This window comes from Cyprinus carpio, chromosome A5, assembly GCF_018340385.1.
Source record: "Cyprinus carpio isolate SPL01 chromosome A5, ASM1834038v1, whole genome shotgun sequence".
Lineage (NCBI taxonomy): Eukaryota > Metazoa > Chordata > Actinopteri > Cypriniformes > Cyprinidae > Cyprinus > Cyprinus carpio.
In genome coordinates this window covers 8,661,667-8,688,584 of record NC_056576.1, presented here as the reverse complement: position 1 = coordinate 8,688,584, position 26,918 = coordinate 8,661,667, and the positions used below count along the sequence as shown (strand labels likewise).

The 26,918-nt window shown below is 33.7% G+C and overlaps 1 protein-coding gene across 1 annotated transcript in view; it reads left to right on the top strand.

The window, feature by feature from the left end:
* Window positions 1–26,918, top strand: part of LOC109090269 (kinase suppressor of Ras 2-like) — a 72,665-nt gene that overhangs the window by 40,553 nt on the left and 5,194 nt on the right. Inside the window, exons 5-17 of the mRNA XM_042752948.1 lie at window positions 412–587; window positions 8,517–8,586; window positions 9,698–9,781; window positions 11,489–11,574; window positions 11,997–12,014; window positions 13,127–13,236; window positions 15,004–15,172; window positions 17,782–17,823; window positions 18,961–19,027; window positions 20,962–21,010; window positions 21,289–21,656; window positions 23,489–23,585; window positions 24,181–24,314. Of these exons, the coding sequence (XP_042608882.1) occupies window positions 412–587; window positions 8,517–8,586; window positions 9,698–9,781; window positions 11,489–11,574; window positions 11,997–12,014; window positions 13,127–13,236; window positions 15,004–15,172; window positions 17,782–17,823; window positions 18,961–19,027; window positions 20,962–21,010; window positions 21,289–21,656; window positions 23,489–23,585; window positions 24,181–24,314 (1,470 nt within the window). The remainder of the gene's footprint in view (window positions 1–411; window positions 588–8,516; window positions 8,587–9,697; window positions 9,782–11,488; window positions 11,575–11,996; window positions 12,015–13,126; window positions 13,237–15,003; window positions 15,173–17,781; window positions 17,824–18,960; window positions 19,028–20,961; window positions 21,011–21,288; window positions 21,657–23,488; window positions 23,586–24,180; window positions 24,315–26,918) is intronic.

The window sequence follows — 26,918 nt, the reverse complement described above, 5'->3', positions numbered from 1 at the left end:
ACCGACCAAGTCCATGGTTGACACCCTCTCATTAGCATGTTGCACGGAGGAAAAATAAATGTGAAACTACATTCAGAAATAAATGAGTGATTAACAGAAAAGAGTTAAGATGAGTTTAGCATTTCCTTAAACATTTCCCATTTGCACACCAATTTATTTAATTTATTTGGCTACTTTCATCACACGTTTAAATACAATGGGTGTATTTATTTATTTGGGTATTTATTTATTTATTGTTTTTGCAGGTTTTGTCCTCCATACATGTGACTTAACCTAATCAGAGTTTTGAAGCTAAATCTGTTTCTGGAGCATGATGTGCAAGAGCTTGTTTTGAAACCAGATACAACATTGTAAACACTGTGATCTTGTCTTATTTTGGGCTCATTTGTTTTTCCTCTGACTCTCTTGTAGAGCAAAAAAGAAGAACAAGCCGTTGAACCTGAAGATCCACAGCAGTGTGGCTGGAAGCTGTGAAAACCTGCCAACCCAGCGCTCTCCTCTCCACTCCGATCACTCACTCCGCTCCTTCTTTTTCCCCAATTTTGTCCCTTCGACACCACCAGTGCACTCCGACACCCCCTCAGCAAGTGAGTGGCAGCCATTAACCTCTTTGCAAGACAACACATTGTTTCAGTCCTACCTAAAACACAGATAATGAGAACATAACTCCATATATTATAGAATACTATACAAAATAAGAGTAAGTCAACATGAAATCAAAACTGATGATTGACTTTCTTAATACATGTTTCTGGTTTATATAAAAGTTAAAAGATAATATTTTGTCTATTTTTTTTTCTTTATTTAATTTCTTTATTTTCTACACCTGATACATTCTGGTATTAATCACTTAAACAAAAATTTGCATTTAAAAAAAATTCTTTAAAAGAAAAAAAAATCTAAATTATTATTGTTATTTTTTTTACATCAGAAATATTTTGCCTAACTGAATTAAAATGGTTTGTAAATTGTTTCATGTTGGCTGTTGTCTTTTTAATATGTTATTATACGCTAACATTATATTTTGTTATTTTGCTTCGCTATATATTGTTTGTCATTTCTGAGGCAAATCCCTCATCAGAATTTCTTATTTGTAACATTGCATTTTTACCCCAAGTGCGTGTTTAAAGACATTCAACTGCTTGTTGGTTGGTCAACATCGTTAAATCACTGCTAATGTTGACAGATGTCTGATGACGCACGTCGTTCAATTACAACTTTCTTTGTAGTTTTCTTTTACAATGTGACTTTCCTTCTCATCACCTATTAAAGGGCAGCGTCCTAAACCCACATGTGTCCCAGGACACCTGGCATCGTGTGGGCGCATATTGTCCAAGCCCAGTGTCTTCTACACCGGGGGCCTCTTAGTGTGGGCTGTTAGAGGAATAATGGGCCGAACGGAAGCCGTGTGTATGTGAGAAGACTGGGAATGACACAAGAATGACGCATAAGACTCCGTTTTGGAATGAGATTATCGTACAGATGGAGGGAAAAGTTTTGACTGCTTGTTTCCAGAATTATGAATGATAGACCCCCTCCAAGCTTTGGCAATCTGCTGTATGCTTTGCCATTGTACAGTGTGGGAAATATCCGGAGAGGTAACTGTCAGGATGTTTTTCTTTTCTTCATCCTGTTTTAATGGTTTTGACAAATTTAATCAAAGTTAATCAAATTTTTTGGCTTTTATTGAAATCCAACTACTGTTGAGCAACTACTGTTTTTTTCTATTATTTATGCTAAAAATAATATTAATATTATATAATAATATTATTTTAAATTCTATTAATTTGAGTAATTCTTACTGTAATTACCATTTGTAATTTTAAGTGATTTTTGTCACTTTTTAAAAAAAAAAAATATTACTGTCTAGGTTAAATTTATTTTTTACTTTAGTTTTTCATTTTTATTTATTTTATTTCCAATCAGGAATTTAAATTAATAGTTCACCCAAAAATAAGAACAGATTTAGCATTACATCAATTTAGCATTACATCACTTGCTCATCCATCACCAATGGATCCTCTGCAGTGAATGGGTGCCGTCAGAATGAGAGTCCAAACAGCTGATAAAAACATCACAATAATCCACATGTAATCCACACAACTCCAGTCCATCAATTAACATCTTGTGAAGTAAAAATCTGTGTGTTTGCATCTGGCCAAAATAGTTCTCTATCCATAATATTGCTTTCTCCAGTGAAAAAGTCATCTTGTCTAAATCAGGAGAGAAATATGCCCAGATCTAGCACCATTTATAATAAATAGTTCTAAACAAATATGTTGGTGGATTTTTCAATTATGTGGATTATTATGATGTTTTTATCAGATGTTTGGACTCTTATTAGGTACTAACTGAAAGATGTTTTTGATATAATTAACAAAAATTCTGTTCCAGAACAGCTACATTCCTCCAGGCTTTTGGATGCAAGAGCTTGTTGCAAAACCAGATGAAAGATCGTTATAGCTGAATTTCCGATAAACCTCTTTCAGGGGTATAATCTCATTGGGTTTGTGGCAGCCACTGTAATGGCATTACTTGCATTCTGGACCTCCCGATGGGGCTCCAGGCCGGACGCGGTGGCAGTATCCAGGCCTCGCGAGTGTCATCAGCCCTGGTTAATGTGTCTGTTGTTTTTCTGCATGTGGTGACAGTATTATTGTACACAGCATGCAACAGTTTGCCCAAGGTCTGTACTTCACGGTTTCAGGTTTCTTGACATGCTCAGAGAATACAAAGAGTGTGTGCAATACTCTGAAATGCTTACGTGTAGTTTAACTCTAGATGTCACAACTGAAAGTAAAGAATAGGGTAGAGAAATACAAACAACCCAGAGGATATTCTTGGTGTTTGGATGTTGCACTTTCATAGACCAGGAGGCTTAATAGAGATCTTAGTTTGTTTTAAGAATCTTAGATGTTTCTCCTAAAATTCCTCAGGAGAAAACAAAATGTTTGCATTTAAATAGAAATTTCTGACTTTTGAGTGTAGATTTTGATATATTGGCAAGTAAATGCACAGTGTGTGATAATGTTCATAATGATCATAATAGTAATTATAATTATTATTATGACATTATTATTATTTTGTGCTGTCAAACGATTAACCGCATCCAAAATACAAGTTTTTGTTCACATAATATATATGCACATATGTATTATATATATATATATATATATATATATATACAAACACATTATATATATATATATATATATATATATATATATATATAAATAATATATATAGATACACACACATGCATGAATATATTTAAAAAAAAAATATTTTTAAAAAAAAAAAAAAATAAATAAATAAAAAAAAACATGTAAATACATGTTCATATTTTCAAGCATTGCAAATATTTTCCATATATATACCGTATGTGTTTGTATTTACATATATATAATAAATATACACAGCACACACACATATATATTATCTAAACTAAAACATTTATTTTGGATGTGATTAATTGCAATTAATCGTTTGACAGCACTATTATTATTATTATTATTATTATTACTATTATTATTATGAAAACAAACATTATTTTAATAATATAAATATGAATATTATTCAACACCTTCTTCACAATTTAGGGTCATATTTTGAACCTTATCCACAGCTTCACAAAAGAGAGACACTTTTGGAAAGATAAAACTAAGAAGATTTGGGAAAATGAGTGAATGAATGAATGATAGACAGACAGAGAGACAGACAGAATTACATTTTTTGTTTTGTTTTGCACCTTACTCACAACAGAGAGACACAGTAAAACTTTCACTTTTGGACAGATAAAACTGGGAAGATGTGGAAAACAACGCATTAAGTAGAAGGAAATAGTACTGTCAAAATATATGTGTTTTTAATTGTGATATTTGCAAACGCATTACACATTTCCTTTGCTCTCCATTTAATTTCATTACTTGAAAATTAAAGTTTGAGGACTCTTTAGTCATTTACATATATTCTAAAGAGAGTGTGTCAGCTTCTAGCTATAGAACTAATTTAAACTACTGGACAAGTTCTTGGCTTCGATAGTTTATTCTCCTGACACAAAGACGCAGTGCAGCACTTTTATAACATGACTTATCAGGCTGTCACTCAAATCCACAGAATTGTTTAAGATCAGGTCAATAGCAGGTGTTAAATGTACTTAACGTCACTCATATTTCCCTATTGAAAAAAGCCTTTCAGCTGAAATCTTCAAACTAAATCTACTAATGGTGCTTTGTAGTGCTCTGGAAAAGACTGAGAGGTGAATCACTATGTTAGTCATTGTTTTACAAACCATTTGGTTTAGTCTGTCTGTTTGTAAAATGCCTATGGTATTATTTAAATCACTAACACCGGCATGTGATTGGTCGATCTTGACAATTGGCCAACTGTTGCTTCCTCTGGCATGAACAAACTCTAGCTTGTCTTGTCATGTCTAAATTTGATAGTTAATTGAGCGACTGAGTCAACATGGTGATTTTTAATGATTGCGTGTTGGTTTAAAAAGGGGAAATGAGTAACATTTGAATGTTTTTCTGCAAATTAGACGTCTGCCTCTGGTAGTTTTAGATGCACCAATTAAACACACATTCACCTGCTCTGTAGTGATGCTAGTTTGTATTCACAAGTAAGTAGGTCTGTTTGTGTGCCTGCGGATAAAACATCCACCTGCTGTGAGACGATGTGAGTTTTGTCAGGAAACTTAACTCGAGTCTAATGAAAGACTGCTCCATTTCTCTTTGTTTCTTCATTGGATGAAATGATTTGATTTACATTTAAGTAGCATGTAAATGCCATGATATAGAAATATGGTAATCATTCTATATTTGATACAGTCCTTGTACCTTGCTGCCATCACAGTACTTTTTTTTTGATGAATGCTGAAGTCTTTTGTCAGTTGTTGGATCATTTTTCAGTTGGCTTTTGTTTCAGTTTAATCCTTACAAATGTATTTGATTATTATAGTAAATAAGATTATTTTGTGTATTCTTTTTAATTTTTTTTTTTTTTTATAATTTGCATTGTCTCTTTTAAAAGTTTGAGTGGTAACCATAGAAACTGGCAAGCGTTTTGTCTAAAGTTATCACTTCAGTGTTGTTTAGAACATTTCTTTTTACATATTAATATAACACGCTTTATTATTTTTTTATATAAAAATGGCTTTTTAAATCAAAATGCATTTATTTATATTGACATCAGTGTTATTTTAGTATTATTTCAAGGCTATTATTGTATTTATTAATATAGCTTTTGTTTTTATGTTTATAGTTTTCATTTGAATTTTACTTTAAGTTTTAATAAATTGTGCTTTTGTCATTTTTATTAGTTTTTTGGGGTTTCATATTTCTATTTAGCCTTAGTTCTAGTAATTTTAGTACTTAAACATATTTTATTTCAGTTAGTTGCAAAGTTTTATTCAATATTTATATTTTTTTTAATTTCAGATGTATTTCATTTTACAAAAATGATTTTAGTAGTTTTATTTAACAGTAACAGCATAAGTTGACTTGCACATCTTTGATTATTAAGTAATCAAAGTACAGTAATTAAGTATATATATATATATATATATATAGATATATATATATATATATATATATATATATATATATATATATATATATATATAAAGATATCAATAGTGAAACCAGCTTCTGGTTTTATAATGAAATGCTTCTATATTTCCAGGATGTTTAATTCTGAGAAGAGCTTCTTAGCATGAGCAGAATTACTTTGCTGATGTAAAAATAACATTTGTTTTCATTGTCTGAGCACTGAGCATTGAAGGTATCATTGAAATAATGTACAAAAGACATCAGTGGAGGGGCTCTTTGCTTTGTTCACTGTGGATTTTTTATATGCAAGCGTGTACATTCAGATAAGTGGATAATTCCAGCTGCATTAAAAAGATAATTGTGTACGCACATTTGTACATTAGTGAAAAACAGTCTTTGAAGGATAGAAGTACAGTCTGTTTAATACATTGTGCTTAGGCTATATCTATTTTTTGCAGCCTATATGTTTTTTGAGCACTGCAAATTTGTGGAAAAGTGTATTGGTATGAATAAATATTAAAAAAATAATTGTGACTTTTTGTCTTACAAATTAGATTTTTTTTATCGAAAAAAAAAAAAGGTCTAAATTGTGAGACAAAAAGTCACAGTTACAATTAAATATAAATGGTGAATTCTGACTTTTCTCTGAATTCTGAATTTATTTATCACAATATTTACTTTTTTTTTTATCTCTGAATTCTGAATTTAAATCTCACAATTCTGTTTTTTTTTCTGTTTCCACCATGGAATAAAAAATAGAAAATGTAATTGACAGTTTTTATCTCATAATTTGCATCTCACTATTTTGAGCTTGTCTCACAATTCAGACTTTTTTCTCAGAATTGCGAGTTTATATCTCGCAATTCTCAAGAATAAAGTGTGAATTATGAGATATAAACAATAAGAATTGTAAGGAATAAAATATCTGAATTGAGATATAAAAAGTCACAATTACCTTTTTTATTATTATTTTCTTTTATCATATGATGGAAGCAAGCTTCAGAAGTTATCAGAGCTTCTAGAATATGAGATTGTATAATGTATATTTTTTATACACAAAGATTGAAAGTCTGGGTCTGGGGCAAGAGTAAAATAAAATCTATATAGGAAAAGAAGTAAAAAGTAAAAAAAAATAATGTGAGCGTCATATAATAAAAAGCTTAAATTTGTCTGTAAGTTTTGATAAAAATCAACCCCTAGGCCATTAAAGCGCACATAAAAACACTCATATATTTATGCTGTTTTTGCCTTCAAGATCACTAGTGATTCAGAAAAAGTCCAGCACCCCAGAACAAAGATCATATCAAAAGCTCTGATCTAATTTGGAACTCCGTGTTCATCTTGATCCACCTGAAAGAACTAGCCGAGCAGAATGCTGAAGTCACAATAGAGACACACTCACATCCATATTTGATATAAGCATCAAGCAGTGCACATTGACAGAGGCAGTCATTAGGAATCTCAAGTGAATATATAAGTGGATGCAATCAAAGGCAGACTATGAGGCAGGTTATGAAAGCAAGGCTCCTCATATTTTTTCATACAGTATTTTAAGCTTTTAGAATAAGGTAGAGCAGATTATTGTGAGCATGTGTGTGTGTGTGTGTGTGTGTGTGTGTGTGTGTGTGTGTGTGTGTGTGTGTGTGTGCATGTGTGCTTGTCTTCATATCTTGTAATCATAAACAAATGGAGTATAATTGAGCGTGGACACTCTGATAAATAGCCTTTTGAACTAACAGTGCAGTGGGAAGCAAATGCGATTATTGTCTTACAAGTCTCCATTTAGGTTTTATCAGATCTTGTCCATTTGAGAGATGACAGAAGACATCATATTTAAATTCTTCAGATTCTATTTGATTCATCTTTTTAAGCATTTATGGATTAATATTTTAAGTATTTATATATTAAATAGTGCTGTCAAATGATAAATCGCGATTAATCACATCCAAAATAAAAGTTTTTGTTTATGTAATATATGTGTGTGTATTGTGTATATTTATTTTATAATAAAATATATTTTGAAAATAATCCAAATATTTATATTTATATAATTTATATTATATGTAAATATATTTAATATAGAAATATAAAATTTTTACATGCATGTGTGTCTATTTATATATGCATAATAAATATACACAACACACACACATATATTAAATAAACAATTTTAATTTTTTTATTTTGGATGCGATTAATCGTTTGACAGCACTAATATTAAATAAAGTGTTTTTTTCTAATAAAATTATAATGAAGTCACTACCATTCATTCATTTTTTTGAATGCTTTTGGAAGTCTCTCTTCTATTTGATTAAAAATACAGTAAGAAAGTAATATTGCCAAATTATTAGAAATTGAAATAACTAATTATTTTAATATATTTTGAAATGTAATTTAAAAATCTCCACAATGCTGATTTGCTGCTCAAGAAAAATTCTTATTATTATCAGTACTGAAAACAGTTGTGTTGCAAATATTTGTTTTATGGAAACAGTGATACATTTTTTTTCAGGATGAATAGAAAAGCAGTAATTATTTCAAATAGAAATATTTTGGAAATATTTTGTATAATTGTTTTTACTGTCACCTTTGATCTATTTAATGCATTCTTAAAATAAAAATGAATAAAATATGAAAAAAATAACAACATTAATTTCTTTTAAAAATCTGACACTAACAATAGTGTAAATGTATTACATTTTTTTAAAATATTTATATTTAAAACAACTTTAGATTATATAGAAAAGCTCTTAACCATGGTAAAATCATATGTATGGCTTCATGTAACTTGTTGCTTTTTTTATAACCACTTTATAGCTCATCCAGGATTTATAGTCTTCTTTTATCCTCTTAATGAAAGTGATTTTAAGGTTTATAACAGTTATTTGATGCTTTACGTAATTCTTTGTTTACAAGCATTAATCCTGTTTTCCTGTGTCTGACCCAATCACCATTCTGTTCCAGATACTCTGTCTGTTCCTCGCTGGTCTCCTCAAATACCTCGCAGAGACCTCGGCAACTCCATAAAACACAGGTAAGTTTTGTGCAGATGTGAATGTGTGGTAGTGGTTACAAAATGTCAAGCCAATTAACTCGTGTGGTTGTGCAACTCCAGTTATACCTGCTCAAATCCGATGACATGTTAACCCCAAATACCACCAATCCCAAGTCAAACAAAAAGCCTGCGTTTGTACTTAGACCATGAAACACTGTGCTTTTGTGATCAAAGTTAACAGGATTTTTAATGAGAGCATAGTGTAGCTTAGCTATCAAAACATATGCAATGTTCACCAAGGCTAATTTTCCTAGTACTTTAGACGTGGAAATCACCATCTAGATGTCATCATAGATGGACAACTGCCAGTTTCAAAACGCAAGCAGATAAACAGATCCAAAAAATTTAAAACGCTCATATCAACTTCAAACTGGCTACGGTGATCTGAGCTGCTTACTAAAGCCAGCCTCCTCTTTTATGAGACAGTATGGCTTCAATCTAATGAAGACACTTTGACACTGTCAGAGCCCATTAGTCATATTCTATTAACTGTCAGCTTCTGTTCATATCAGAGAAATAGATTGGCAAATGCACAGTGACCCTTCAGAGGAACTCTGTTGCAGGAGATTTGAATGACTCTTTCATTGTGCAGAACGGCAAATATGACTATGTGTAAACAAAAAGAGATAGAGACAGAAGAAATTAAGAATAAAGAGAGCACCTTCCATACAATTCTGCTAAACAATCGCTGATGCGTCCGTACGGCTTTTGTCCTCTCGTGTATTTGTGCAGAAGTGCAGTTGAGTGCAAAGGAGATATTAAAAGAGATACTTGGTTCAATTAAATTGCTCTAAATTGAGAATTACTGCCAAAGTGCCTATCTTTGTGCATACGCTGCACATATCTGTCTCTCAATGAAAAGGTTACTTGGCAAACGTGATCGCTGTTGTGACACATTCGCTCTTTCATCTGAAGAGTTTAGGAATGGTTGTCAAAAGGTCAGAACCATCTGCTGATAGTTTGACAGCGAAGCGAAACAAACCCATATGGCCTCATGCATTTTAAAAATGGATGAAATTAGAATTTTTTTCTTGGAAAATGTCTCAAAAAAGGGTCAGTAATAAATCACTACTTATTTGTGCTTGTGCAGGTTTTCCACAAAGTATTGGATGTCGCAGACGTGTATCGTGTGTGGGAAAGGAATGCTGTTCGGCTTAAAATGCAAAAACTGCAAGTAAGTTCTCAAATTTTTATATGGGAACCCATTTCTGCAATGTAAGAAAATAAATCATGTTTCTGCAAATCATACAAGTGCTAAAACTTTCATATGAAAACCCATTTCTGCCACATACAAAATGATAATATAAAGCAGTTATAAAAAAGTTGAAATTATGACAAAAGCAGTTATGACAAGAAGTTGAAATTAATTATGTAGTCAGAATTATGAGATAAAAAGTTAAAATTATGACAAACAACTACAGTATGTCAAAAGGTTGAAATGATTATGTAGTTGTAATTATGAGATAACGTCTGAATTATAAGATACTGAGTTATAATTATGAGATAAAACATTAAAATCATAAGATACTAAGTCAGAACTATAAGATTGAAAACTGAAAATATAATATAAAACAATTAGAACAAAAGTTGAAATAATTATTGAGTCATAATTATGAGATAAAAAGTTGAGAATATAATATAAACCAATCATAACAAAGTTGAAATTATGTCAAAATGTTATCATAATTATGTAGTCATAATTATGAGATAAAACATTGGAATTATAAGATACTAAGTCATAATTATGAGATAAAAAGTTGAAATTATGACAAAAGTTTGGAATGATTATGTAGTCATAATTATGAGATAAAATGTTGAAATCATAAGATACTAAATCATAACTATGAGACTGAAAATTGAAACAATTATAACAAAAGTTGAAATAATTATTTAGTCATAATTATGAGATAAAAAGTTGAGAATATAATATAAACCGATTATAACAAAGTTGAAATTATGACAAAATGTTATAATATTTCTTTAGTCAAAATTATGAGATAAAACGTTGAAATTCTAAGATACAAAGTCATAATTATGAGATAAAAAGCTGAAATTATATGGTGCTAATAAAAAGTTGAAATCATGACACAAAATAATTATATACTAAGTAATAATTATATAAAAGTTAAAATTATGACAAAATGTCAAACAATTAAAACAAAAACAACTGAGATTATGAGACAATCGAAATTATGAGATGAAAGTCTAAATTACGGCATGAGATTATAATTTACTTAATAATAACTTTGATACATATATACAATACATAAAATAATACATAATCATATATATAAAAAGAACTTTTAGCAATCCCTAGCAATCGTCGTAATGAGTTTTGCATCAACAAACACCACTTAAGTTTCTTTAAAGATCAAAAGATGATAAAAATCAAGTTATTTTTGTAATTCCGTCTGATGCTGAAATTACAGGCTGGATCACAGCATGCAGACTATAAATGTCAAATGTTAAATACACACTCCACTATCTATGATCATTTCTTTAACCATCTCTCTTATAACAACTCAAATCTCTAAAAACGAAAATTCCTATCATTTCAGCTTTGTAAAGATGTGATTTGATGTTTTTGTTTGCATCACAGCATTTTGAATACAGTGCTAGACACTTTTGTGCCTGCAGTAGTGTCTGAACATTCAAATTGAGCATAATTATCATTATCATTAAAAGATTATTTGAATAAATTACCTGCCTAATAGCTTCCACTCTACCACCCTTGACTATGGCATCTTGTTAATAAGATACTTGCTGGCTTTTGACACCCTCAAAATAATGGCTGCAAATAAAGTGTTTGTTTTGAATATTCATTGATTTGCTTTTACAAGAGCAAACTAATAAACATTTCTGTCATGTTTTCTTTTGTCAGATTGAAGTGCCACAACAAATGCACCAAAGAAGCACCGCCCTGTCTTTTACTCATATACCACAGAGGAGGTAGGGACACATTAAGAGGTATTTCAACTTTTATGTTTTCTTTCTTTCAACTCCATAAATTACTACACAAGACAGGTCATTAATTATGGTTCAAATATGATTTCAGACACAGTAATGTTCTTATACATTGCATGTTTTCATAATTCCCTTATTTTCAATTGAACATATTTACAGTAATTACACGCCTTATCTTTTTCAGAAAACATTGCATTTTGAAAATTGGTTTCCATACAAGAGAATATGTTTAAAGGGAATTGAATGCATTTTTAAAAAACTGTCATTGTTAATGGCTTCACATCTGCTTTGCATAAATGTACATGTACTAAACAGTTTGTCTTGTTCTTTGTTAAAGATTATAATCTTAAGTCTGCACTCATCTTATCCTTGCTTTCTTTTTCTGTTTTCACCACTTCATCTTTCCCTAATTTCTGATATTGCAGATCAAGGAACATCTCAAGGTAAGGGAGCAGGTTTGTGCTCCTCAAACACAGTATTTCCTACTTTATACCTTTAATTTTTCCCTGGAATAGTTTCATATGTCATATGAAAACAGATGTATACTACTGTTTAAAAGTTTGGGGATGGTAGGTCTTTTAAATTTTTTTAAATAAAGTCTCTTATTTTTTTTTACCAAGGCCGCATTTATGTGATAAAAATACAATAAAAACAGTAATACTGTGAAATAATATTACAATTTAAAATAACCATTTTCTATTTTAATGTATTTTAAAATATAATTTATTCTTGTGATGCAATGCTGCAATTTTCAGGATCATTTCTCCAGTCTTCAGTGTCACATGATCCTTCTGAAATCATTCTAATATGTTGATTTGCTGCTCAAGCTTTTTCATGTTATTAATGTTAAAAACAGTTGTGCTTAACATTTTTGAAAAATATTTTTTTCAAGACTGTGATGAATGGAAAGTTCAAAAGAACAGCATGTATTTGCAATAGAAACCTTTTGTAACATTTAAATGTCTTGACTGTCACTTTTCATCAATTGTATGTGCCCTGACTGAATAAAAATAATATATATATATATTTAAAAAAAAAAAAACACTGAACCCAATCTTTTGAGCTGTAGTGTATGGGTATATTACAAAAACGAGTATAATGTAGGAAAAATGTCAAGCCAATTTTGTTAGGCTGATTTAATGTGAAGCACTTTCAGAATCGGTCTGTTAGGAAATTATAATAACTTTAGGAAATTATATGTATTGAGTTGCGATAAATTACTACTTCCAAATTGAATTTAATGTGTCTTATTTTCTTGCTTTAATTTAATGGATCCTTAATATGAAATTATATGCTTTTATGCATATGAAATACACAAAGATTTGTTTTTCTTTGCTGGTAAAAGCGAACAGTGATATTCTACACAACTTGGTCGTTGCTGTCGAATTTCCATGTGTGTCATATATGCGATATTTCTGATATATACTGTACATAATACATGGTTTAGTGGCTCCTCCATTAATATGCGACAAGACTTTCAGAGTTTTTCTGTTACCGTGACAACTGCCTCCTGTTACCGTGGATACTATGCTGTTTCTCTCGCCCTCTCTCTCAGCTCGTCAGCTCGTCAGGACCGAGTCGGTACCATGTGACATAAACAACCCCCTCAGGTACTCAGACCTCCACATTAGCCAGACTCTCCCCAAGACCAACAAAATCAACAAGGTAAGATTAGTTACGTTCCATTACATCTGAACAAACACAACTCAACCCTGTTACATCCCTCCACGGTCAACATTATTACAAAACTATCTCGGGCAGATTGGCATTACAAGTCCTTCCTGTAATCTTTAGAACAACTTGTTTGCTTTCTCTTTTTATTCAAACAACTTGGCATGAAAATCAATTTTTTCAGATCCAAATCAAACAGCCTTCCTGTAATTTTTACCACTCGTGGTTTTCTTATATGTTTATTGGAAACCAAGGCACGACAGGATGAGCGTGACATTTTTAAAACACCATGTCAAGTCTGCTTTTAAAAATCGTGTCTGTGGATCTTTATATTCAATTCCATTCCACTGCGCTCCATCTAGCTGCTTTTAAATGCAAAAACACATCCTGTGTCGGCGTGAGCACGCACTTCATGACGGCATGATAAACGCTGCTAGAACTTGTGTGAATGGACCTGACTTCATAAATCCACTAAAAATCACCTTCAGACCAGTTGGTTATATGTAACTAAAAAAAGAGAGTGTGTAAAAAAAAAAAAAGATTATGCTGCTACAATGTGTTTGATAATTCATTTCCAATATATCTATCAAAGCACAGAATAAAAAACACAGAATAAAATGACTAAAACCTTAAATAAATGAAAATGGAAAATATAAAAATGGTTCAAAATATGAATTTAAAACTATACTGTAATAATTTGATGATACTAAAATATAATTGATTTACTTTACAAATTTAAAAAACAAAGGTGATAAATATATAACTCGTAAAATAATACTTTGTCTAACTTGTAAAAATGTTATTAATGTATGGAAGTCTTTGCAATTTTATCTTAAGTTATGTTTTTGGTTTCTTTTTTGTACAGATTGAATTTAGTAGTTTAAGTGACAATTCATTAAAAAAATAGTAGACAAAATAAGCTAAGGCTTCAGTCTACACATTTTTTAGTTATATTAAATTATTGGAAATTGTGTATGATGACCGAAGTTTAAAAAAAATTCAACGACTGTTTAAGTTTGGATTAGGTGATATTTTTGCAACCAACCATATGAACCTTAAAATAATATTTTTTTGTGGTTCTTAAAACTTTGTCATACCTGGGTTAACCTGACCTGGACCTGATCCTCCATTGAATTTAGAAATTGGCATTTTATTTTCCTTGGCTTCTTAGACAAGTTTAAGATTTCTATGCAACAGAAACTGCAACAGAACAGAAACAATATTTAATTTATGGCAGTGAATAGAAAAAGTTCATATCCTTATCATCTGACATTACAGCTTTAAAAATTGTTAGCTAATTGTTATTCTTCATCTCTTAATTTTCAAATGCAGTTGGTTTTATATTGCATTACATTTGATAACTTTTGTTTTTCCCAAAACCTCAGACACTTGAGCAGCAAAAATAGAAGTCAAAAAGCCTTTTAATGACTGGCAGAGCATAGATTCTTGACCTTTTTTTGGCTTTCTGTTGTCTTCTCAAATATATATGCCACTCAATCATGCTTTATGACAACGCTGCTGGCTATTGATGTGCTCCTCTTTCTAACACGACGTTGGGGAGTTTTTCAAACGTAGCAAGGCTGTCCAGTTTTCAGCCCATGGGAGATCAGGTCTACAGCCGCCTCACCCCTGGTTTTTGATTAATCTTTAACTGACCATGAGAATGAAGCCGGGTTTACTGATGTCTGACCGCGCCGGTAATGAGCAGAGAGTAGGGAGTGTTTTTGTGTGTTACCAAAAGTCTGTCTGTCTCTGCTTCAGGACCACATCCCTGTGCCGTATCAGCCCGACTCCAGCAGTAACCCCTCCTCCACCACCTCCTCCACCCCGTCATCCCCTGCACCCCCTCTGCCGCCCAGCGCGACACCCCCATCTCCTCTGCACCCTTCCCCGCAGAGCGTCAGACAGCAGAAACAGTCCAGCCTTACAGGTAACGACCTAAACCATATGCTTATACTTTGTTGTTAATTCTGTAAAAGTGTGCCTAATTTAATGATTCCACAGAATCTTTTCCACAGAATTTCAAATAATATTTGCTTAATGCTCTTGACCCAGCGATTTTTATTTATTTTTTGCTAAAAATGCTAGTTAATATTATCACATTGGACTAACACCTACTGATTTGCTCACACATAGTATCTTCACACACACAAAATTGATAATTATTAAAACCTCAATACACAATTTGCTTGTAAATGTCTTTTATGCAGTATTATTACCAAATATTATATTAAATCCTTTTAACACATTGTTTTCTTTCTATTAGCATAGTTTTTTTTTATTTTATTTTTTTTATTTAAAGCTTTTCACATTTTTACAGAATCTATAAGCATAGTTAAAAAAAAAAAACAATTAAACTTATTTTTTTAGCCTTCAGTGAACCGAGCTTAGTTTTTGAGTGAATTTTGCCAAAATTTGCCAAAATTTGCCAAAAGCGGTGGATCATCACATCATATTGAAAGGAAAAGAATATGAAAGATTTGCTTAAAAGGATATTTAGTATTAAACATACATAGTATTAAATGGTTAATACAGTACATTGATGTACTGTATCAGTTTAAATGAGTTAGTTAGCATAATATACATTGCTGTGAGAAACGCTTGTAGAAATGCTGTGTTATACTAGAAAACCATCATCATTTCACTACAGGCACAGTTGAGCAAGGTACTGTAGCAATTGTACTCTGCTGAACCGTGTTAGTTGTGAGCTCTAAACGATTCACTGACTCAGTGAGTTTGATTCAGACTGCAGACTTGATTCAGTCTTCTTGACTGACTCAGTAATAAAAACCAGTTCAAAAGGGGTATTTTTTTTCCCCACAAATCGGACATCACTACCTGTACAAAGCCCCTAAAAGGACATGGTAGTAGGGAAAAATCGGGGTGGGAGGAAAACATATTTTACAAATGTTTAGCGTTCTCTCACAAAACTTTTGCGTTTCCTCGAGAAACTTTGCATTCCCTTGCAAAACTTTTGCATTCTCTCGCAAAGATATTTGGATTATCTCGCAAAACCAGCTGAGTTCGCACAAACTCTTCCTGTTTACTTTGCAGCTTGCAGTGGTTCATACACAGAAAAGCAGATGAGCCCAGAGAGGAACAAGCAGTTTCACGTGATTTTATCAGTTTTTTTTTTATACTAAGCAATGTAAAGCACGCTTTTCTATGAGAGAGAAAACGCTTATTGTGCAATTCAACTCACATTTTGGGCTTGAATGTATATAGTAGGCTACATATTTTTAATACATATATAATATAGCATATTTGGTCTTTTTATCATCTCCATTAAGCTGTGTTAAGCGTTTTATGAACTGCAAGCTGTAAAGTAAACAGGACGAGGTTGTCCGCACTCAACTAGTTTTGCGGGGGAACGCAAAAATCTTTGCGAAAGAATACAAAAGTTTTGCGAGAGAACACAAAACATTTGAAAAATATATTTTCCTCCTACCCCAAATATATTTTCCTCCTTTTCTACCATCATGTCCCTTTAGGGGCTCCGTACTCCCAGTGCAGTGTGTGTTGCTGCGTTGTGTGCAGAAAACACTAGTACCCAGTCTAATCTGATTTGTTTTTTTTTTTAAAGAGCGCGCTAGTAGAAAATGCACCACTGGGCGGGTCCACAACACGTGTTCTCTTTGCTTATTACACACAGGGACGCACAGCCAAAGATGCCAATTATAAAAAATGAAAGGATTACAGTGTAAAAGAATATTATTGTGTAGGCTACATAAATATTAAAATGTCATACATCTCATAATGAATAGTCATTGCGTGTATCAGAATATCCTACCTATTTGCTCTCGCATGAGCAGATCTGTTTGCTCTCTGGAGAAGCGTTCAGTGTGTGCACCTTAAAATTCCGCCTATTAAATAGCGAATCCACCATGGTGCAAGCGCAACTCGCTCTTAAAGGGAATTGGAGATGAGACTCTGATTGGTTTATTGCACGTTATGCCCAAAAACACACCCATTACTCATTAATAGAATAGGGACAGAAATCGCTTTTAGACCACGTGGTTGGGAGCGCTGACCGTTTTCCTGTCGTTATACTAGCAAAAGTGGATTCAGAAACGCCTTATGTGCACCTTCGCCGTGCGCTTTAGATCATACGCTTAGATCGTTAAAATAGGGCCCCTCAAGTTTGTGAAGAATGAGCCAAAGAACATCCCATGCCAGAAAATTTGAGTTCACATGACATCCTAAATTTGATTAGTGATAACACTGCAGAAATCTAAATATTTGAATATTTAAATATTAAACATTTAAATCACAACATTTCTTTGTTACTGTATACATTTTTCAAAATCATAAAAAGTTCTGTTTATTTCTCTTTATTTTTTTTTATTTATTAAACGTTGAATCTCAGATTTTCAGTGAGTTTCAGACTTTTGGACCCCTCCAAAAACCATAAGTCACTATTTCTATGGCTAATGCAGCCTTGTGATGGATTCTGCAGAATAATAACATAGACCAATAAGCATCTGGGGGTGTATTGAATTTTATTGAATTCTGTCTGCTTCTCTCCTGTGCTCTTCTCAGCATCTCATTTCTACAAATACAAGCAGCGGTTCATCTTTCCTGGTAAGTGTGTCATAATTGGTCATTACCCCTACCCATAATGCAGCGCGACATGCTGAGGCGAACTTTTTTGATGTCATTTTTTATGCCATCTTTTCTTTGAGATGCAACAAACACCCTCCCTCTGTCTTTCTTTGCTCCTCTTCTTGTCATCTCTTAACCAGCAATGCTGTATTCTCTAATGATGGTTCTTTTAAAGGCGAGGTCGCCTGCGCCTCACTGACAAATAAAGGCTTATGAGTGCCTGTATTCTGTGGGAGGCACTCAGCTCACTGCATGTTTTTGATGAACATTTGGAGGGAGGAAAGCCATGTTGTGATGGTAGCCTGATAGTTTAGAATAAAGGCTACTGACTCCAATGTTGGCAGTTTATATATTAGAGGTGAGCTGCTGAGATCAGTCACCATTGTACCTTTCAGCAGGAAACACACAGCCAGTTTTATCCATTAGAGAAAACCATTCATTTGTTTTTCAATAGAAAGTGTTTGTTAAATGCTCTAGGGTTTCATCTTTCCTAACAATAGAGCATCATATATTTTTTATATTATATCAGCATCATTACATCAGTCTTCAGTGTCACATGATCATTCAGAAATCATTCTAATATGCTGATTTGGCACTCAAGTGACATTTCTTATTATCAATGGCTGAAAACCGTTGTGCTGCCTAATATTTTTTGGGGCAACAGTGATTTTTCTCAGACAGCATTTATTTGAAATATAAACATTAAAAATGTATTTTCTGTCACTTTGATCAATTTAATGCATCCATGGTGAATAAAAGTATTAATTTCTTTAAAAAATAATAATAATCTTATTGACCAAAAACAGCAGTGAATGCCTTCAAATAATAATGATGTTTGTTTGTAGATTCTCAGAGTGTTTGTAGAGTAAGAAAATACTGTCTTTAAAGAAATGGTTATGTCAGAGATGTTTGTGTGTGTTCTCAGAGTAAAGTGTTTGTAGAGTAAGAAAATACCATTTTCTGAGTAAAAATTGTTTCTACATCAGTCTTTTTCAGTCTGTTTCTCAGCAGTACTCCTGCATGTTTTGATTAACTTAAAATACACTCTTTTACAAATTGTCATTTTCTCTCTCATCTCTGCCTTGTGACTTACCGTCTCACTCTTTCTCTTTGTAGATGTGGCCCCTGAGGTTCCCACCAGGGCCCCTCAAGTCATTCTACACCCTGTTCTGTCTGAGCCTGGGTAAGTGTGTGTGTGTTTATATGTGTATGTGAGTGTATGTTGATTTGACATTTTAGAATGCATTTAATGATGACATCAGTCTGTCTGTGTATAGCATTCCAAATCAGTCTTAGGTCATAAACAGCAAATGCATTTAAATCAAAAGTGAAAAATCATCTAAATAAAACTTTAACAATAAGTCTCCATAACACAACAAAAAAAGGCAACACATTTATCTAACAATAAGCAATACATTTTTTACAGTATTGTTAATCTTTTTAACTTTAGTTAATACAGTAAATTTTTTCAATGCAAAGTTAATAGCATAAAATGTAGTTATGATGCTCTCTTTCTCCTTAAGATGGATGTCAAATACTGTAAAATGTGCAATTATCTCTTTTGTGTCACTTACTGTATAATGAGATGCCAAGACCATTTAACATTGTTTATTAATATACAAATGTATCTGAAATGTCATGTTCTGTCCTGTACTATGTGTGTTTGTGTACGTATTTAGAGCGATGCCCAGTGAAAGGCCACAGACATGTCAGACAGTTTCGCCATGGCTTGTGTCTATTCATGGCAGATATGAGCATTTTAGATTACAGAATTATTAGAGCAAAAATATTTGTGGTGCAAAAGCTGATGTGACTGAAGACAAGTCACACACACACACACACACACACACACACACACACACACACACACACACACACACACACACACACACACACACACACACACACACACACACATACATACATATACATACACATACACATACACATAAACTTTAGCCAAACAGAGAGTGGGGCTTGAGTTTACGGTACAGTGATGATGTCATTCATATCCATGGATGTTTTAAAAAACTTGAAGACCCATAAAGAATAATGCTATATTTAATAAACTGAATCACGATGCATTAACTACAAAGAAAAAAAATTACCTCTAAAAACTGGATTTCAGTTTCTGTATTTCTTAGACAGCAGTATGTATTTCATTATAGAGTATCATAATGCAGCTGAAATTAGTAGTTTGACAGCTGTAGAGTAAAATTGTTAACAGGCATGAATGCATAAACTGACTCATAGATCTTCCGGCACTGTCCTCCCGATTTTTCAACCCAAACTAGGGTCAGAACATATTAACAAACACATTTCTTACCACAGACATGTACAGTAACTGAGTGTCATCCAGGTTGAATTTTGTTTTATTTTATACTAAAAGTGTTAATAGAAAATAGATTTGTCTTAATTAAAAATTTTTCATAATGTATATCTTAACTTTTTATGTTTTTGTTGATTAGAGTATAGACAGCTTAGCAATATGTGAGGTTATATTATATTTAGGATGTTAAATGTAGCCAACTCACTAAGCAGAGCTTGTCGAACAGCTTTTGTACAAGCTAAAAATACTGTATGAAGATGAACAAGCAGATTTTTTAATGTGTTCCTTTCAGATGGCATAAAGTAAACAATGGATTTTAATTAGATTATAGGTCTTTGAAAATGAAAGATAGGTTTGTTCTGCTGAAGTCATGGCCTAATGGTTAGAGAGTCGGACTCCCAATCGAAGGGTTGTGAGTTCGAGTCTCGGGCCGGCAGGAATTGTGGGTGGGGGGAGTGCATGTACAGTTCTCTCTCCACCTTCATACCCTATGACTTAGGTGCCCTTGAGCAAGGCATCGAACCCCCAACTGCCTCCATGGGCGCCGCAGCTTAAAATGGCTGCCCCACTGCCTATCCGGGTGTGTGTTCACATTGTGTGTGTGTGTGTTCACTGCTCTGTGTGTGTGCACTTCGGATGGGTTAAATGCAGAGCACGACATTCTGAGTATGGGTCACCATACTTGGCTGAATGTCAATACGTCACTTTCACTTTTTTTTTTTTTCCACTCTTCACTGAAGTAAATGACCCTCTCTGAGCAAACACACTTTCTGTCTCTCTTCACACAGTACCAAAGTGAGCCCCTTGCTACAAATTGAGGTTGAACCAACATCTGATGTGAGTCATCCTACTTCTATAGCAAATGTCTGTCTGTCTGTCTATCTATCTATCTATCTGTCTGTCTGTCTGTCTATCTATCTATCTATCTATCTATCTATCTATCTATCTATCTATCTATCTATCTGTCTATCTGTCTATCTGTCGTCTGTCTGTCTCTCTATCTATCTGTTACTCTATCCATCCATCCATCATCCATCTGTCTGTCTGTCTGTCTGTCTGTTTTTCTACTGTTATATCTACTGTTATATTTATCATTTTACCTATCTATCTATCAGAACGAGGAAGGCAACGATGAGGCCGAGGGCTCAGCAGATGAGTTTGAGGAGATGAATCTCTCCCTACTGTCTGCACGGAACTTCCCACGTAAGGCCAGCCAGACCAGCATCTTCCTGCAGGAGTGGGACATTCCCATGGAGCAGCTGGAGATCGGAGAGCTGATCGGGAAAGGCCGGTTTGGACAGGTCTATCATGGACGCTGGCATGGAGAAGTGGCCATACGGCTAATTGATATTGAAAGAGACAATGAAGAACAGCTGAAAGCATTTAAAAGAGAGGTGATGGCGTACAGGAACACGCGGCATGAGAACGTGGTCCTGTTCATGGGAGCGTGTATGAGACCCCCTCATCTGGCCATCATCACCAGGTAAGCTTGAATAGAGTTTGGTAAGTGACCACAGCTCAGTGTTTCCGCTGCATGTGTAAACTCCACAGCTCTGGCTTCATGACTGTATCTTAAAGTTGACTCACTTTTCCTGATCTTCTCTAATCAGCATGACCTCATGGTTTGCATAAGTGACTGCTTTCAGCCTAATTTAAAACAATTTTAATAACAAATTTAATGATGCATCATTGTTGAATTATCTATCTATCTATCTATCTATCTATCTATCTATCTATCTATCTATCTATATTGATATCGATCTATCTATCTATCTATCTATCTATCTATCTATCTATCTATCTATCTATCTATCTATCTATCTATCTGTACATTTTAATATTAATAATATAACACACACAAAATACAATATTATATATTTATGTGATGAATAATAATATATTAGCCAATATTTAAACATAGCTTTGACTTTTTCAGTATTTTTTAAGTTCATTTCCAGTAAAAATGGTAAAAAATTGTTAAATTTGTGCAAATAGTTTTCATTTGGCAAAGAAAACCATATATTAATGTCTACTCCTCACTAATTATAGTGCATAATTTTGTGTATTTCTATTAACACAGACAAAAGTCATAGTCATGGTTTTATTCGTAGTCCTTAATCAGCAGGCCCAATCAAACAAATTGAGATGTAATTGTTAGAAATTACCCTCTTTCTTAAAAATAAATATGGGAAATGAATAAATATTGAAATAAATATTGATTGTGTGTCTTTGCATTGTCGTGAGTGATTATGCATTGATTGATTTTGGTATCACCCCTGCAGTGTGGAATAACAGTGCAGATCTTTGCTCACAAATGTAGTGTGTACAACATAATTGCAGCAGAATGTCATAGCCTGTCATTATTTGGAATAGTCTGTCTTGACATTATTAGTGTTAACAGTTGAAACGTGATGTACGCAACATTTCTGTACTGACGGCATATATACAGAGTTCAGCATTTGCATTTGGGCATCACGCATTTGAAGTATTCCACACTGAAGAAGGCCAAAAGGCAAGAGTGATGCTAAAAATGGGCCTCGTACCCCGATGGCATTATGAATATGTATAAATGGAGGAAGAGGGCAGCCCGGGGGAAAAATGCTGACGTTTTTGTCAGGTGGCACAGTATCATCACACATGCAGAGGTAAATTTAATGGCTCACTCATCATCATTACTCCAGAGGTGAAGTTCATGGCTCACTCAGCATCATTAGTCCTCCAAGTGACAGTGCTCAAATTAGCTTGGATGTAAATTCAGAACAGCATGCTGAAGTATGAACATGTACTGTATCATTCTTGTCCTAACATATGTTATATGAAAATGTAGGTTGTAGGTTCAAATGAGGGGTGATCTGTGAACAAACACAGGTTGCACGAGGGTAGATGCTAGGATAGATGTGCATCATATGACAGGCTTTATTGCTATCCTTCATTAACAAGCTAAATTGCAATCATAATTTTTTTAATATACTGTTAAATGCATTCATAATTGCAAACTTAATTATTACCAATATCATTTAGTACTCTCATGGACATCAATAATCATTCTTGTGATATTATTTCATTTAATTCGAATTGCCTTTAGCTTTAGCTATTCAAGTATTTTTGCCAATGAATTGTAAAAATAATGAAATGTATATTTGATTCATATTTGAGTGAGTTGTTTTATACACTGAATCTACGTAAACCTGTAATGATATTCTTTATTTCTGCAAACTCACAATCTGCACAAATAGCTGAAGAATAGCTGGACATATTTTGATGTTATGGTTGCTGTTGATGGTTAAAAATGTGTTTTTTGTTCTTCTGTTGTAGTTTGTGTAAGGGCAGGACCCTCTACTCCGTGATTCGAGATGCAAAAGTAGTTCTCGACGTGAACAAGACTAGACAAATTGCACAAGAGATGGTGAAGGTAAGAGTAATTAATGTGAAGTCAATGTGATGAATTCGCTAAATGTCAGCTAAAATTGATTCACGTGTATAGCAGTCATTTTGGGAAACATGTCAGTGTTGGGAAGCCTTCATATCTGCCTGTACCTTCACATATACAGCATATGATTACATTTAGGGCTGCACAATTAAATGGAATAAAACAGAAATCACATGATTATTATTAAATTACAAAAGCTGCAATTGAATTAAATAAATACATGCAGAGCGTGTTTCAGAGTGAAGCACAGCACTGTGTTCTTTTTTAAGTGAGCAGCTCATCATTCAGTGTTTTTAGTGTTTCAGAGCAGCTCAGTTCGCTGCCACACCACACAAACTCATCTCTCCATCTGCTCTGAGTTTGGGATGCTTATAATGTCCGTTTGGGAACATGCACCAAAATAAAAGATCTATGGTTTAATGTTTAAAAAAGAAGAAATTCAAACATATTAGTAAATGCAACAATAACATTTACAATTTTATAACTGTACTCAGAACTAGAAAATACATTCTAGACATAAAATTAGTATTAGACTAAAAACATGTATCCCTAATTACATTAACACCATTTTTTTCAGGGCATGGGCTACCTACATGCCAAAGGGATCCTTCACAAAGATATGAAATCCAAGAATGTATTTTATGACAATGGGAAAGTGGTCATCACCGACTTTGGCCTGTTCACAATATCTGGTGTTCTACAAGCAGGCAGGTAGGTCCAAATTCACACAAGCACACAATTTACTCAACTTTACTGTAATATCAAGAAACAATGTTCTTTCATAATGTAGAAAATGCCTATTTTTCATTGCCAGCCATTGAAATGATTTTTAAAGAACGTCTCCTAAACTATTGTTATAGTTGATTAGCCAGTGATGCAATACTCTAGTCCAGTGGTTCCCAATCCTGGTCCCGGAGAACCCCCAATACTGCACATTTTAGATGTCTCCCTATTCAAACACACCTGATTCAACTCAACACCTCATTAGTGAAGACTCCAAGACCTCAAATGTGTGTCAGATAAGAGAGACACCAAAAACGTGCAGTGCAGGATTGGGAACCACTGCTCTAATATTGGGTAGGTTTTTATGAAAAAATGAACCAAAATAAACATATCAAAACATTTAATCATATAATTAACTACGTTATTTGTATCAATACTTTTTTTGTCATTGAATTAATCAACATTTCTTGTATTAATTTTCATTTTGGATACATTTTTGGGCTTGCCATTATATTCTGGGATTGCCTTCTCAAAAAGACACGTGATGTTGCCTTAGATATTGGCCAAAGTTGGGAAGGCAGCATGGTGTTTTGAAAATGCGTTCAGTTCAGGAGTGTGCCTGTGATGTTGTAAAATGCTGTCTACACTTGTCTGGAAAAAAAGAAAATGTGAAAAAAAAAACACTTGCTGGAGTAGTAGCTGTAAAAGATACATGTTATTACCTTAGAGTTGTAATACAGTATGTACCTTAGGGTACTACTATGCACCTTTTAAGGGTAATTAGTGTTCCTGTGGCTCAGTGGTAGAGCATTGTGTTAGCAGCGCAAAAGGTTGTGGGATTGATTCCCAGGGAGCACATGTTAGGTAAAAAGTGTTAGCCTGAATGCACTGTAAGTCACTTTGGATAAAAGCGTTTGCATAAATGTAACGTAAATTATGGTACAGGTATGTACCTTTAAGTGTACTGCCCTAGTGACAAGCTGTAGGTACCCTTAAAAGTACAAGTTGTGCACATTTTTTGAGTGTAGGTAGGATGGTGTTTACTTGGTGAAATAGAGAGTGCGAGTGAGCTCGGTGTCTCCATAGAAGAGCAACAAATGTACAACCCATCACACTATACTTCATGACTTTCAGAAGTGCTTATTAAAAACCAAAGCCTGTAATTATTAGAGTGTTGGCCACAGAGCTAAATCCAGTTTCACCTTCAGTGTTCTCATGGTTCCTGATAAATTTCTGCTTCAGTGAGTTGAAGTAGCAGCAGATGTTATCATCACACCAGCATTTGACAGGACTTCAGTTACTTTTATTGGGGAAAGTATCCCTAGCAATCTAATTTCAATGCACTGGAAAAATATGAATAGATGAATATTGTTGCTTTTGCCAACCAGATTTTCCTGGCTAAATAGAAAGAAGAGCTTGCAATTAATGCACAAGTCATATGGATTTTTTTAAAGCTAGACAGTATAAAGCCAGAAATGTGCTTTATTACATTAGGAAGAGGGTTAATTATACAGGGTCCTCTGCAAGTTGATATATCAGAATGGTAATGCATTTTATATATTGCTCTTTATAATGTTGGACACATAATGGCAATTGATATCATTAGCCTTTAGCCTCAATACTTTATCAAACAGCATGTTCTTGACAAGTTTAGTGAGTTTAAGCATCGTCTTAACAGTATTCAGTTCTTGCATTTGTCAATCAACGGCCATTTGTTTATGTTTATTTGTGTAATAAGATGTTTAATGAAGGCTTTGGCTTTGAAAGTGCTGAAAATAAGAGTAAATTATCTGGGGCAACATGAAGCGTTTGCCACCGCTGATGACCGTGATGATGTTGATGTTATTTTGGCACTCGTCCCATTCGTGTTTGCGTGTCGCGCCTCTTTGAAAATATTTTCATTGGCATTGCAAGCAGTAAATCAACACCCCCGATGGAGCGATATTACAAACACTCGTACTCATCGGTTCATCTGATTATGAGGCTGATTTCGCACAAGTGTGTTTACATATGTTGGCAGTAATTATCAGGGAAAAGACGACGTCTCCACAGCGACAGGTTTACATTGCAGCCATTGTTGATCAAGTCTCTTGGATCGGCTCACCGTTGCCGTTCTGATCAGCCCACTTCTACACCTCCACAGCCATGTGAATTATTATCAGGAGTTATTAGGAGGAAGGGATAGTATTTGAGAGCGGCACATTTTTCTCAGGCCATCAGGGATGTGCAGGCTCTAGTATAATTATGAATTGTTTATCTGTAAGGCACAAGTCTGGCTCTCAATAACACGATTTCACATTAGTTATGTATTATGACTCAGGACCTGACCGGGTATTGAAATAAGAGCTGATTATTCTGGGATTTGGTGCTGTTTGAAATACCGCATCCATGTTAGGCAACATCTAGCAGGGACGAGAGGCTAGTGAGGCTGTGAACAGGCTCGTACTGAAGCATCAGCAAATGTCAAGGTTTGTTTATGAGGGTTTGTGTGGGTTTGAGTCTTTTTGAGAGATGAAGTCATTGGAAATTTACTCTGGGCAGTCAGATGGGCCGCCCAGATTTCAGACAATAGTGGTTTTAATGCATGTTTCT